This window comes from Gymnoscopelus braueri, assembly GCF_963280865.1.
Source record: "Gymnoscopelus braueri genome assembly, chromosome: 2".
Classification (NCBI taxonomy): Eukaryota; Metazoa; Chordata; class Actinopteri; order Myctophiformes; family Myctophidae; genus Gymnoscopelus; species Gymnoscopelus braueri.
The window spans coordinates 52274647-52289424 of NC_137604.1; the positions used below are offsets into that span (position 1 = coordinate 52274647).

General features: G+C 40.9%; 1 protein-coding gene across 1 annotated transcript in view; it reads left to right on the forward strand.

The window, feature by feature from the left end:
• The window catches only part of LOC308103637 (arf-GAP with dual PH domain-containing protein 1), a 26753-nt gene extending 13288 nt beyond the window's left edge, over nucleotides 1–13465 (forward strand). Inside the window, exons 6-11 of the mRNA XM_080453722.1 lie at nucleotides 331–477; nucleotides 678–761; nucleotides 898–960; nucleotides 4013–4084; nucleotides 11592–11823; nucleotides 12150–13465. Coding sequence (XP_080309848.1) covers nucleotides 331–477; nucleotides 678–761; nucleotides 898–960; nucleotides 4013–4084; nucleotides 11592–11823; nucleotides 12150–12178 — 627 coding nt within the window. The 3' untranslated portion in view covers nucleotides 12179–13465. The remainder of the gene's footprint in view (nucleotides 1–330; nucleotides 478–677; nucleotides 762–897; nucleotides 961–4012; nucleotides 4085–11591; nucleotides 11824–12149) is intronic.
• The last annotated feature ends 1313 nt before the right edge of the window (nucleotides 13466–14778 follow it).

The following is a 14778-nucleotide window of genomic DNA, read 5'->3' on the forward strand; positions in this document are numbered from 1 at the left end:
TTGCAGCCGATACTTTTGTACGTTTACTCTTGCACTTGAATTCCGGACTTTTACTTGTAACAGAGTATATCTATTTTGCAGTATTTGATACTTTTACTTAAGTAAAAAATGTGAGTACTTTTTTCCACCACTGAGTAATGCTGTAGGCTAAGTTAAAATACATCTATATTATGCGAACAGTTTGGCATTTCTGGGGCACACTGTATTTCAAAAGCATAACTTGTGTTGGTGGGGGGGGGGCTGGATGGAGGGTTGGCCTAGGGCGGCATAAAAGCTAGAACTGGCCCCGCGTGCACACACACTATCTTCTCCCATCTTGCCCCCCCCCAGGCTAAGGAGCCTAAGGCAGTGATCAAAGTGGACTCCGTCAATGCTACCTTCCAGCCTGAGAAGATTGGAAACCCCAATGGCCTGCAGATAACCTACCTCAAAGACTACAGCACCAGAAACATGTTCCTCTACCACGAAAGCGGCAAGGTGTGTGTGTGTGTGTGTGTGTGTGTGTGTGTGTGTGTGTGTGTGTGTGTGTGTGTGTGTGTGTGTGTGTGTGGGGTGGGGGGGGGGGCTCAAAGAGAGGGATGGGGTCACTGGAGGACCGTGTGCTGTCGATACTTAATACCCAACATGATCTCTCTGTCTACCTGCCTCTCTTCCCTGTCGCTCTCCCTCTCTATTAGGAGATAGTAGACTGGTTTAATTCGATCCGGGCTGTCCAGCTTCACTATCTAAAGGTGGCCTTCCCCGGAGCTACAGACGCAGAGGTAGTCGCACGCACACGCACACACACGCACACAGACACACAGACACACGCACAGACAATGTATTTTGTATATACTATATATGTGCCTAAAGTATTTGTTTCTGTGTACGTTTTCTTGTTTGCTTCTTGTTTTTTAGCTCATGCCCAAGTTGACAAGGAACTTTCTGAAGGAAGGTTACATGGAAAAGACAGGTCCCAGGGTAAAGTCAACACACGCACGCACGTGGCGCTCACTCTCACGCACGCACGTGCGCGCAAGTACATAAATACATATTTTGGTGGGACTACATTGCAATATTATATTTTGGATATCGCCCAAGCCTAACTCTATCTCTGCTACCATTTATATTTCATATATGTGAATCAGAGCTGGGTCCGATTATCTGATATTGGAAATATCATTAGCACAAAATAAATGAAGACAACGTTTTTGGCAGTTCCATCCAAGGTCTTTCAAACGTACATATGACAGTCAAAGATTACAGAGGGAACACAACAGAGGTACAGTACATAAATGTCATTTGGAGTTCATCTGCAGATCAGCGTAAATACGGTGGTTGTAGACATTGCTCATACCACCTGCCTGGGCAGGTGCCATAAATACATAAATATGTTAGTCATCCAGGCTTCATTGGATTACAGTTACACTAATACACTTCCAAGCCAAAACAAACAGCGAGATTGTTTTTTTTGCTAAATGCTCTTTCAACTCAACTGAAACTTTAACCCCAGTCAGATATGAGGTTGGTTTCAATGGGAAGGATTACTTCGGCGACAAGTAGAATACATTTCCCTCAGCTAACCTCCCATCCCACCCCTCGGGCTTACGAGCTCTCGGGCATCTGCCTCTAATGAATTAGGAGTCAAGCTAAGACGCTAGCAAACTAAAGCCGTCAACATGGCTGCCGTCCACCACTTCCTGTCAGCACCGCTCATTTGATTGGCAGCTAGGAGGACCAGGATGTCTGTCTGTCTCAGGTGGAATCAAAGGCTCCCAGTGCAGGATAGGCTTAATCCTCTGGTTGTCTGGTTGACGCACGCACGCACGCACGCACGCACGCACGCACGCACGCACGCACGCACGCACGCACGCACGCACGCACGCACGCACGCACGCACGCACGCACGCACGCACGCACGCACGCACGCACGCACGCACGCACGCACAAACAGACATAGTAGCTCACAAACACAGGCATGCGGTAGGCGTGTAAGCATACAATACACAGAAACAAGGCATGCATTCATGCTGGTACAAAAATGTGTATAGACAGTAGACAGACACAGCCATGTCTACAAATGTACATCCAGGTATGTGTCAGCACATGCACATGCACATGCACACACACACACACACACACACACACACACACACACACACACACACACACACACACACACACACACACACACACACACACACACACACACACACACACACACACACACACACACACACACACACACACACACACACATACACAGAGGCTCTGATTGCACTCTCTGTCTGTCAGGGTGAGAGATGAAAGGAATCACAAACCCACTTTATTGGAATGATTTGCTAAATGGATGCCATAATTCATTTCTCTCTCATATTTGAGACATATTTGCAGAGGGTGTCGTCGTGCCCATAATGAAAAAGGTACGGAGGGCAGCCGTCAAACAGCCTTGTTCCACAACAAGAATATCAAACATTTTTATGAGAACAATTTGCCAGCCGACGGTGCAAGATCAGAGTAAGGGGAATGAACCCTAATCAACTAACAATGTAAGTGGTTAGGTTAATTATACTGCTAAGAAAACAAGAATGTGATACTAAATGGGTGAGATTGTCTGTTGTACACACTCTCACGATTTGCAGTTTCAAGAAATGGCTAAAGATTAGAGAAAGTAAGAAACAAGAAAAACTGGTAATACAGTTTCTGGTGATGTACTGTATAACATCCACTTAAAAAAAAAAAAGAGTTGGGTGCGTTGTGATGGGAAATACATCCAGTGGAGTAGAATTTGTCATTCCCCACACCTACTGTACATTCCCTTCCAAACAACATACCTTTAGATTGTCATTGAGCAAAATCGAACCACGAATTTGTCATGTTATCTCTTGTGTAGTTTTTACCGTAGAAATCTATTGAGTGGAAAGCCATGTTGTTGGGCACCTTCATGCTCTCTTGAGTGTGGAGACCCTTTTCTCTAGCAAGGCAAGTTTATTTGAATAACACATTTCAACCAACCAGGCAATTCAAAGCACGTTACCCAAAATATTAAGAGCATTAAGAGAGCATTACACATTATAAACATAAGCTGAAGTGTAACCATTAGTCCACATTTTTCACTTTTGTACAAGATAAATAAATGGGTGGATTGCAATCACACTTGCTGAGCACATTCATGCTCCCCTTAAACCTAGCTATTTGAGTAAACCCTACAAATTTTGGTGACACCATGCATGGCCTTTCCACTAGTGCCACCTTTATGCCAACATTTACTTTAGCTTTTCTTCATAGGTTTTTAATTATGGTACTTTGATTTATTTCACTTTAAAGCTTCTGGGGCTCTAATCAGTAGTGTGTTCTACCGTGTTATGCTATATACATATATATATATTTCTTAGCCATGCATAGCCCTCTACTAACCATTTCATCCATTGAAAATGGGCTAGCGTATCTCCACGACCACGTGCATGTCGTGCAGGGAATGATTTTCGTATCCCTCCGAAAAAACCTAGAACACACCACTGGCTCTAATGATGTTAATCAGAATCGGAATCAGCTTTATTGTCACATCCCAGGTTTACAGGTTTAAAGAAGTGGGTAATTATTATTATTATTATTTATTTTTCAAAACATGCAGGCTCTATCAGTTTTCAGGCAAGGATATGAAGAATAGAGATAGGAGGATGACGGTCATTTTTAACCACTTGGATCTGGTTGGTTGTAACTTGTAAGGAGCATCACGGCCTCAAGGGGTTGCTAGCGGGGCTTTTACACTCTTAGTCTTGTTATGTATATTACATAACCAATTGTGGAACTGTATGGATAGATAACACTGTAATATACACTGGTAAAAGGGGATCCGCTATCAACAGCTGCCTAAAAACGGGCTGATAACATTTCTGAACAGACTGTGAAATGGTTCTTCATCTGAAGGCTAAACTACCTCTCTCTCTCTCTCTCTCTCTCTCTCTCTCTCTCTCTCTCTCTCTCTCTCTCTCTCTCTCTCTCTCTCTACCTCTCTCTCTCTCTCTTGCAGCACACGGAAGGCTTCAAGAAACGATGGTTCACTTTTGACCGTAGACGGCTTATGTACTTCAAAGATCCCCTGGTATGACAGATTCACACACGCACACGCACACACACACACACACACACACACACACACACACACACACACACACACACACACACACACACACACACACACAGTAATTAATATTCATTCTTTGTTTACAATTGTACCCTATGTACATGTGTTTTTTATTTATTTAATCATGGCACCCCAGTGGGATACCTGATACCTCTAGTGACATCTAAAGTCAATGAACGGGCTTGGACACTGGAGAAAACCAGCGGTAACAAACCTACAACCACTGCTTTGAAAACCAATCCTGATATCATTCATATGAAGGAATGCCCTAAAGTCTTTGCATGTGTCTGTTATTTTGTCAGGTTAACTTGTGCTAGTTTTGACCAAGGTGTCAGTAATCTGTATCAGCTAGCTGGACAATACAGTATTAGACCAAAGATGGTTCAATACCAGAGACAGGCTCAGCATCCCTGTTGATGTCTGTGAGGTTTTACGTTTGAATCTGATGATCCATGACATTATCTCGTATGGAACTCGCCCCCCCTTCCCTATTAGTCCGTGAGCCAGGGGGGTTGGTCATTACCATCTGAGGGGATTAATGCTCATAGTGATTTTTGTCAAGGTATGCATGTCTAGAGTTAGAAAATATGCGATAGCCTTGCACCAATGGTAGCTTTATGGGTGCTATCATGCATTTTATGTTATAACACTAGGCGAAAATTACATGGGTCAATATATGAAAACATACTATTAACCCCCCCCCCAAAAAAAATATACAAAAGGTTTTTCAATTGGTTCTGGTACGTCTAGGCATGCTTAAGAACATACAAAAAAATCTAGGAAATTATATTTCTCGTAAAGCCATCATTTTCAAGATGGCGTCCAATATGACTGCCAGGAGCTTAAATGGCTTTATGATACTGTTCAACCTAGAAAGGTGGTTTTGGTGTCTAAAACTAGGTCTTAGGGTTCAAGAAATATGGCTGAATCAGTGAAATTACCATCAGTTAATTTTTTATTGCCAAATCAAAGATGGTGTCCATCCCATGGTGATGTTCCATTGTACTAAATTATGTTAAAAACAACAAAGAAGCACATGACTGAAGCACTTCTTCCATGCTGGCCATGTGCAGTGTGCTTGATATCTAACCCAGTGCCTGCTGAAGATGCATGTGCTCCATGCCATAGCATAGAGGCTAAGCTAGACCTTGTCTGTCGGCACCATGATGGATTCTGGATCACTGTCTCTGCTGACCAGTCTGGGGAGCAGACTGCCATAACGATCAGGAAAGATGCTGTCATGATGCATGTGAGTGGAGTGGACTGAAGCCTTCCCCAAAATGTGCAGAAACAGAGGGAGAGTTGAAGCACTGGTGTGTCTTGGTCATAAAATATTGGGGTGTAGGATTCCTCACACACAGAAAGATCATCTCTTCAATCCCATCCTTGGCTAATTTGCCCCCATGCTGTTGTGAATAGTAATGTCCTTTACCCACATGAGATGTCATCATGAAGAGTAAGAACATTAAGCAGAAGCCGTTGAGCATGTTGTACACCTTCAGTGCTGACGATAGATACTGCATTTAGTCATGATTTCACCAGACATCACCATGAGTTCCTATATCCCTGATGCAGCCATCTCTGGAAAGGGTGTGATACACATGCTCAGTGATTACACTGATGTTCTTGTCCTGTTGTATGCTGTGTATTGGGGTGTATCAGGTGGACCTACAGTGTAAAGTATAGATGGAGCATTGGGATGGGACAGTCTTATATGTATGACAAAGGCAAGATCAGAGCACACTACACTTTGCTGGCAGGGAACTTCCCAGGCTACCCTGATGTGCTGGGTGAGGTGGGTGCCACAAGTCAATGGCCCTTCCTCCAACACCGACCAACCTGTTGCACCACATGTGGGCTCATTTATTTACAAGTGATGTTGTGGAAAGTGGCAGACCACCAAGCCCCACCTGACAAGTCGTTTGATGTCACAAAATTTGGATAGGAGATCTAGGATATTCTTGTTCCTGTCATTGCTAAGGGTGACCCCACCGTCAGAGCTATGTGACATGGTGCAATATCAATTTAGGGCACAGAGAGTGAGAAGTACATCACTGATGTACTGTAACTGCTCTGGTGAAGATGGTTACTGATGATATGTTCAAGCTACAGATGAGGAGTGATGTTAATAAGGAGGATACTTGTAAGGAAGAGGTAGAACAGGATGTGGGTTGGAGAATACAGATGTAGTTGCAAAAGATACATATTTGACATTAGATTATATCATTTTACATTCATGTTATTATGAATACCAGTTCTTGTGACATGTTAATGGCACTTTTCACAAAACAAAATCATGAATAGTGAACCATGAATGTTCATCAAGTTGTTTCCATTTGTTGTTCTCCCAGAGGTCAATTTTAACCTTGACCTGACCTTTGACATGATTGACCTGATATTAAAAAAATAACATCAGGAATGGATTCTACATATGAAAACCCTAAAAAAGAGGTATTAAACAGAGGTATTCTAAGACAAGCGGATTAAAAGTAAAAAATTGCCAGGCGTGTGTTTAGTGGCCATTTTGGATATTTTCTTACCCATTGCACTATATTCTGTTTATTGAATTTCATAATACATTTCCTTAGAATCTAACATGGTTTTAAATCTATGGGTAATTTACAAAGGAACCCTTTGTGTTCCATCTTTCATTAAAACCAAAGTACATCTTATGTCACATATAGTCACTATGTTGTCACTGCCTGTAATAGAAAAATATTCTAGATATGCAAATATTTTAACAACCTTTCTGGACAATATATAGTCTGAGCTTTATCCCAACCATTTTTCAGAGAGAGAGGGTCAATAATAAGAGAGAACCATCAGTTTGAAGTAGAATGCTTCATTCGGATTTTGAAAACTGTGTTTTGGCTTGTGGTTATAAAAGGAGTGATAACACACAGATAGCTACCACCGATGCAAGGCTATCACATTTTTCCTAGCTCTAGGGGTGTATACCTACCCAGAAATCACTATGAGAATTAATCCCCCCAGATGGTAATGATGACCCCATTTTTGGGGTCCTGGCTCACGGACTATATGAAATACACAGACACACAAAGGCAATCAATCTACATAGAAGGGCACACACGCACGCGCACACACACTCACAGATGCATACAAAGACACACTCACTGGTTGGTACATTCTCACAGAGATTTATACAGGCATGCATGCACATGCACCGCCACACAACGCCTTGTAAGATACGTTTACAAGCTTAGACACCAGCCCAAAAGCATATGTGCATACACACACACACACACGCACACGCACACACACACACACACACACACACACACACACACACACACACACACACACACACACACACACACACACACACACACACACACACATTTACTTACTTACTTTACGTGTACACTGCCAAATTAGCTTACTGTTGTTTCTGATGCAATAGCTTCTTAGAGAGATGCCATCTTGTTTTTTTTATGGGAAAGTGCTTAATAGGCACAACTTGATTGAAAAACGTGTACAAAAATAAAACAGGTTTGAATTAAGTTTATTGACACATGCACACACCACACACCCCCCCCCCCCCCACACACACACACACACACACACACACACACACACACACACACACACACACACACACACACACACACACACACACAGAGCCAGCAGCAACATTGCAAGCAGTGAAATTCATGTTCTCCAAACTCTCCTCAACAGTGTGAAAAAGTGTGTGGGTGCATGGGGAGGTTGGATTCACAGTTACAGTATGAGTCTTATGGGTGTAGGATAGAAACCCTTCTGGATCAGTAAGTGATCCTCCAGTATCGTTTGCCAGACAGTACAGAATGAACAGTCCATCGTTGAGATGACTCAAATGTACTGTGTATATCTGTCCTTTACGGGTAAAAGAAAAGAGAAAGAAAAAACTGTAGAAATGCCAGAGAAATATCTTAGATTTTCTTTATTTGTATTTCTTTTTTTAAATAACAACTTTATTCGTAGAGCACTTATCAAAAAAGGAGTTACAAAGTGCTGCACAGCAATTGATGATCTTTTAAAAAATGTGCTCTGGGGTGTCTTCTTAGCAGCATATAAAACAAAAACAACTCTTTATTAAAAATAATTGTAGTTATAAACAAATAAACAATTCAGTTGTTTATGGGCTCATTAAGGAACAAAGTAAAAGGGCTCTTTTGCCTTAAGCATGTTGGTATAAAATCCTGCATTTTGAAATACAAAATAGTTTGTCATATCTGGGGCAATAAATGTAGCAATTTTCATGGTGATTTACTTTGAATCATGTGTGAATGGCTGCCTGAATCCTGTGGGGAAAGTTTGTAGCATGGGTGTTGCTCTGTGTGTTTTTCACAAAAAAGTAAATGGTGCATTTTTATAGCGCCTTTCTTCAAAGCGCTTTACAATGTGCATTCAGTGGTGGAAAAAGTACTCACATGTTTTACTTAAGTAAAAGTATCAATACTGCAATGTAGAAATACTCTGTTACAAGTAAAAGTCAGAAATTCAAAATGTACTTTGAGTAAAAGTACAAAAGTAGTGGTATCAAAATGTACTTAAAGTACCAAAAGTAGAAAGTACTCATTATGCAGAATGTCCCATTTCACAAGTTTTCAAATGTAGTTTTTGAAATATAAAATGTATATAAATCCTTTGAAAATAGCCGATCTACTTGTAGATCGGCTATTTTCAAATGGCCAAAATGTTTATAGGGCTGAACTGGTTGATGTATGCATTGTAATAATAATCCAAATCTACAAAGTAACTAGTAACTAAAGTTCTCAAATAATTGCAGTGGAGTAAAAGTACAATATTTTCCTCTTGGATGTAGTGTGTAGTGGAGTAGAGGTAAAAGCACAGACAATTGGAAATACTCCCGTAAAGTAAAAATACCAAAATAATTTACTCAAGTACAGTACTTAAGTAGTACTCAGTTACTTTCCACCACTGTGTGCAGTACATTCACCCATTTACTCACACATTCACACACTGATGGCGGAGGAAAAACCATGCAATACATCAACCTACTCATCGGGCGCGTTTAGTGTTCTGTGTCTTCTTTGCTCAAGAACACTTTGATACTAACCCACAGGGGAGGTGGAGATTCTACCAGAAACACCCCCGATTCCCAAGCAGCCGCTCTACCTCCTGATCCACTGCCGCCCCCTGCTGGGGTGATGTTTGAAGTATTCCCACTTATGTAACACATTCTCATGTAGCAGATCAGATACAGATCAGATGCAACATAACCTTGTTGTTTTATCCAGCACTCTCTTGGCATCTCCCTAATAAATCACAGGGAACACCAGACCTGCTGATCTTCTGTTTTTGTTCTCTCCATACTGTGTATAGCGTAGCTTGCCTCTCAGCATGTCTCACTGGAGTAGTGTGTTTATCTTTGGGGGTGGGATGGGCAGGCAGCACGTTGTAACTTGCCTGTTGGTTATGTCGTTTTTTTTGGGTTGCATTGTCGAGCGCAGGGAGTGGGCTGTCTTTTAGCTGGTGTGGTTGAGAACAGAGCAGTTGACAAAAGAGAGTATCCTTCAGTTCGTAGTGCATGTCGAACCGAAAGCCTTGCATTGAACGGTTCATGTACAGTTACACCCCTATTGTAATGGGTACTATATGCCGTAATTATTGTCGCGCAACATCATAAGTCAGAACCTTGCAGTCTGTGGTGGTCTTGCATAAAATGACATGGTTTTTGGTATTATGAGTCATGGCCTATACCAGACCTTAACTTCACCTTCCACTAACTACTGTTTGAATTAGATGTTTGGATAACAGAATAACATTTATTTCGAGAAAGTGTAAAAGCTGAGACAGACACAGAGAAGAGGACAGTCACAGCGACAATGCAGGCAGTTAAAATCTTGTTCTCCAAACTTTTCCTCGACAGTGTGAAAAAGTGTGTGGGTGAAGGTTGGAGTCAACAGTTGTGACCTAGGACGTTTTATGGCCTGAGGGTAGAAACTGTCTTTGAGCCTGCTGGATCAGGACCTGATCCTGTGGTGTCGTTTGCCAGACCGTAACAGAGTGAATAATCCATTGCTAGGGTGACTGGGGGGATTTTTACATGTTTTATATATGGTTCTGTGCCATTGGTGTCACACCCAAGTGAGGTTTGTCCCTGATCTTTTGGTATTATGAGTCATGGCATATACCAGATCTTAAAGCTCTATTGTGTGATTTAGTTTAGTGATTAAAATGTTATTTTGTCTGTTCTGTATGGTAGAGTATGTTAATGCAATATAACTTATACAACTTGGGTGGTTGTATTTGGTCTCCCTGATCTTCTATTGAGACATTTAGATCCTGTTGCAAGGTTGGACACGACCTTTGACACAATCCTGTTTTTGGTTTGACAAAGAATCACCTTTCTATAGAGAAAGTTGAACGCTGAGAGCGAGACAGAGAAGAGGACAAACAGGCAGAATTCAGCCCTGTATGAGTACTGTAGTTCCTGATTCAGGGATCTTCATTTCAGCCCAAACTCATTCAGAAAATGAAACATCATGTTTAAAAAACAACAACAAACAAACATGCTACAAAACGCTCATGGGTTCATGTATCCTGACAAATTGTAGGGTCCTTTATCTATATAGAACTGTGTATAAATGTATAAATAACTCCCCTAAAACAACCCAAGATAAAATGTATTAATTCTCGTGATGTCTTGAAAAACAACCGTAAAAATACGCTTGCTTATCATTTTTATCACTCCGCCTGTGGCAGTGAGTGATATCTACTTTAAATCAGTTATTTGTGGCGAACAATGCCATTGTGTGACAAAGAATAACACCAAAAGTAGCAGATCCACAAGTTCACAATACATCAAAGTGATGCGTTGTGAGCATAGACTGTAAAAAAGAAATGGACACATTTACGCCCATAGACTCTACAGACCGTAAATGAAGCTTATTTTTCAACGATTTTAAATCTGCCATCTTTCTATATCCGGTCCGAATATGCAAATAAGAAACCGGAAATTAATGAATGCGATTGGTTGGGACTAGAGTGGGGGTGGGGAATGAATGCTATTGGTTGTGTCAATCACATCTACAGCATACCCTACTTTATCATCAATTTTAAAATAAATGGGACCATAATTTACCAAAACGCATACCATTGTGATTGAAAGAAGACTTTAAACTATAGACTAGAAGAATATAGTATTTATGACAATGTTTATTAAGGTAATAAAATCAAGTGTAAAGTTCGGCAAAAACCCATCCGCTTGAATGGAGCCTAATTCTTTCTGACACCAGCAGGGGTGAAACAGCGAGACTACAGGCCATTCATATGAACTGTCACTTCCTATACAGCCTCAATTTACAACTCAGAAGCTGGCCCCTTGGTTATGAGCTTGTTGATCTGCTATTTTCGACATGTGACACTGTTGTATCATGATGGAGTATAAATTATGTTTTAATCCTCTCTCACGTCATCTTCACCTCTGCCCTTTGTGAAGGACGCCTTTGCCAAGGGTGAAGTATTTCTGGGGCACAGAGACCATGGATACAGTGCTGATCCTGGCTTGCCTGCTAGTACCTACTGCAATGGCTCCTGGCAACATGGCATCACCATAGTAACACCCGATCGCTCCTTCTTGTTTACCTGTGAGACGGAGAGCGAACAGCAGGATTGGCTGAGACACTTCAACGATGTCATGAGTGCTCAGATGTCGCCTCAGGACTACACCAGTAAGTATATTCATGTTTTGTTTTTAAGCAACTCAAACTTCACTTGAATTAACCATACTGCCACAGAGAGACAAGCAACCATGACATGACATAAAAAAATGTATATATTGTTTATACTCAGTAACAATGCAAGTTGGGAATGCATGCCCCCACCCGGTTATGCAATACCCGTTGTCAGAGTACCTGTTCTGTCTGTCTGTCTGTCTGTCTGTCTGTCTGTCTGTTTAACATTGGCTGGTGTACCTACAGTATATCACTTGTATGAAGCTTAAATATCTTGAGTTTAAACAATTTCACTAAGTGTGTGTTTTGTTTGTGTTTTCCAGTGGAAGCTCTCTTCAAACACAGACATTAATGGACCAGATAGAACCTCTTCCTTCTTAACCCAGCCCCTCTCTGACAATAGGCCCCATTCCATTTTAACCACGAGCCCCTCTCCTCAGTATTTGTGGATGTGACAGAATATGGGTTTCTAGTTTGGATTGGATCCTATTGCTGAATCTCAAAAGAGGAGACAACAATACTCCGTAAGGGTGCAGTCACACCGAACTTTAATTCTGCCTATGCGGTGGATTCTGCTAATGCTTTTCTATGGTAACGGAGTAGTTTGTTCTGTTGCCATTCATGGATTTCCGCAAAAAAACAACAACACTCCGTTCTCATTGAAAAGCATTGGCAGAATCCACAGCATATGGCAGAATTAAAGTTCTGTGTTACAGCACCCTTACACGTGAACTGAAATATTATATGAGAACTAATTGCAAGGTGCTTTTCAGTGGAATAAAAAAAAAGGCCCAGGGAAGTCTTTACTTTTAAATACAAAATACTGTATAATATAGTATCTACTGAAGACATTACCAAAATCTTGATGATGATTAAATAGCCAGTAATTGACAGTCTTATCCTAAATGTAACATACTCGGTAAAAATACTTTTCATCAATTAAGTGCTGTCCTATTCTAGTTGGTGAAACATAATCAATTACTAATGTCATATATTATTCATTTAATTATTTAAATGCTGTTTTTTATAATACGAATTAACTAGAAAAAAAGCATATCTGGAATCATGACAATAATCACAAAACCAAAGATTTTCCAAGAGCTCCAAGGATTTCAAGAGGTCGCCCCGAAGGTATTTTTATTTTCTTTATTTTCTTTACACTTGTTTTGATACAAACCTAATCCATAGCTTCTGAAACACTACATGTATTATATGAAATGCTCCATCAACCTGCATTACATTACATTATATCTCAGTCAGTATGTATGTGGTTTCTTTAAAAGGCAGATGGAAAGACTTATGTTGTTGTTTTTTTGTTTTCGTTTTTTACCCCTAATATTGTGATGTATTCATAATGGAGTTTATACTGTGGAGATTTTGAAATACTACTATGTAAATGTTGTAATGTTACTGAATGAAAATGATAGTCTAACAGCACCTCCTTGTGGCATCTTTTAGATACAGCAATAACTGTCCACATTTGTTTTACCATTTACAGATACAGATACTAAGAAAATTAAACATTTTGTACCATAAGATATCTCTTTGCATAATTTCTAAGATATTTTATATTAGCGGTTGACTGACATGACTCCATGATTCCAGCATTTGTAATAAAACTGTCTGTGGGCATACCTGATTTGTTTCGCTTTTCATTTTGTTTGACTGCAATGCATTGTTAGCTTGTAGATCAGTTCTTTTTGTGAGTCCATGTGTGTCTGGGTGTGTGTCTATGTGTGCCCTGCTTGCTGCTGTTACACATTTATGTACTGTATGCATGGTGTACTGTATGAGTGTCTGTATGTTTGTAAATGTGTGTGCCTGTACACACACTTCCTATAGTGTGTGGTAGTTGGAATGGTTTACTGTACATGCAGGCCTACAGTATAATATGTGCATATTTATTTGTGCACTGTATGTGTGCAGACACATTTGTGTCCCTGACTGAGCACACTTCAGTTACAGTATGCCAGCAGTCGGTGGGTGCCTAAAACTACACAGCAAAATCCTCAGCGTTTAACTTGAGAGTGTAAAATCTGACAATTTAGGTCCATTTTCACACTCGCTGAAACAACACGGAGGATTTTACTGTGTACCTCCTAGTGCACAGAGGCAGGGGGCCGAAGTGATTACCTCGTAAATCTATAGACCCCTGCTAGGTTTTCACTCTAGTGAGAAAGAGGAAGGACTGAGTAGGGTTGGAATGAGATAGAGAGAGAGTGAGAGTGAGAGAGAGATAGAGAGACTTGTACAGTGTAGGGATTCCAACATACAACAGTTGTGTCTGTTATCTATCAAAACGGAGACACAAGGGCGCTAAAGAACCCATTAACCCAGGTCCATCTGCCATCAGCACCCACCTGTTGAGGCACTGAAGAGCTGCGAAGGAACACCTACAATAGAGACCTCAAACTGTAATTTTATTGCGATTTCGACTGGATGCGGGTGGTACAGCAGATCCAGATGAATCGGGACACTCCAGGAAATACTGGACATCTAATCAAGACATTACAGGAGACAGCAGTGATTTCACCTTAATCCATTTTCAGTCCAGAGAATGAAGCTTGGCAGACAGATCTCTGCTTTGTGACAAACGGGGATCTCACCTCTGAAGCTTTTTTAGCATTTTAATTCCATACAGGATTACGGTTTACTTTCCCCGACACATGCTCTCCAAGAACTGAGAGATGACAGCAATGCCTGACCTGTCAGCCATGTCAGTGGTCACCTTACAGCTTCTCTGTGGATTATCATGGGTCAGTGTCTCGCTGAGATCACACACCTCTCACACGCACCTCTTGCATTTACCTGTAGAATTTTAAAGAGCGTAACGAAAGTCTTAAAGGATTGTATAGCACATAAGGCTTTATGATTAGTTTTTCTATCACTTTCAGCTGACAGCTCATGGTGATTAATCACACGTCAGAGCTGAAAACCTCTATTTATCCTTTG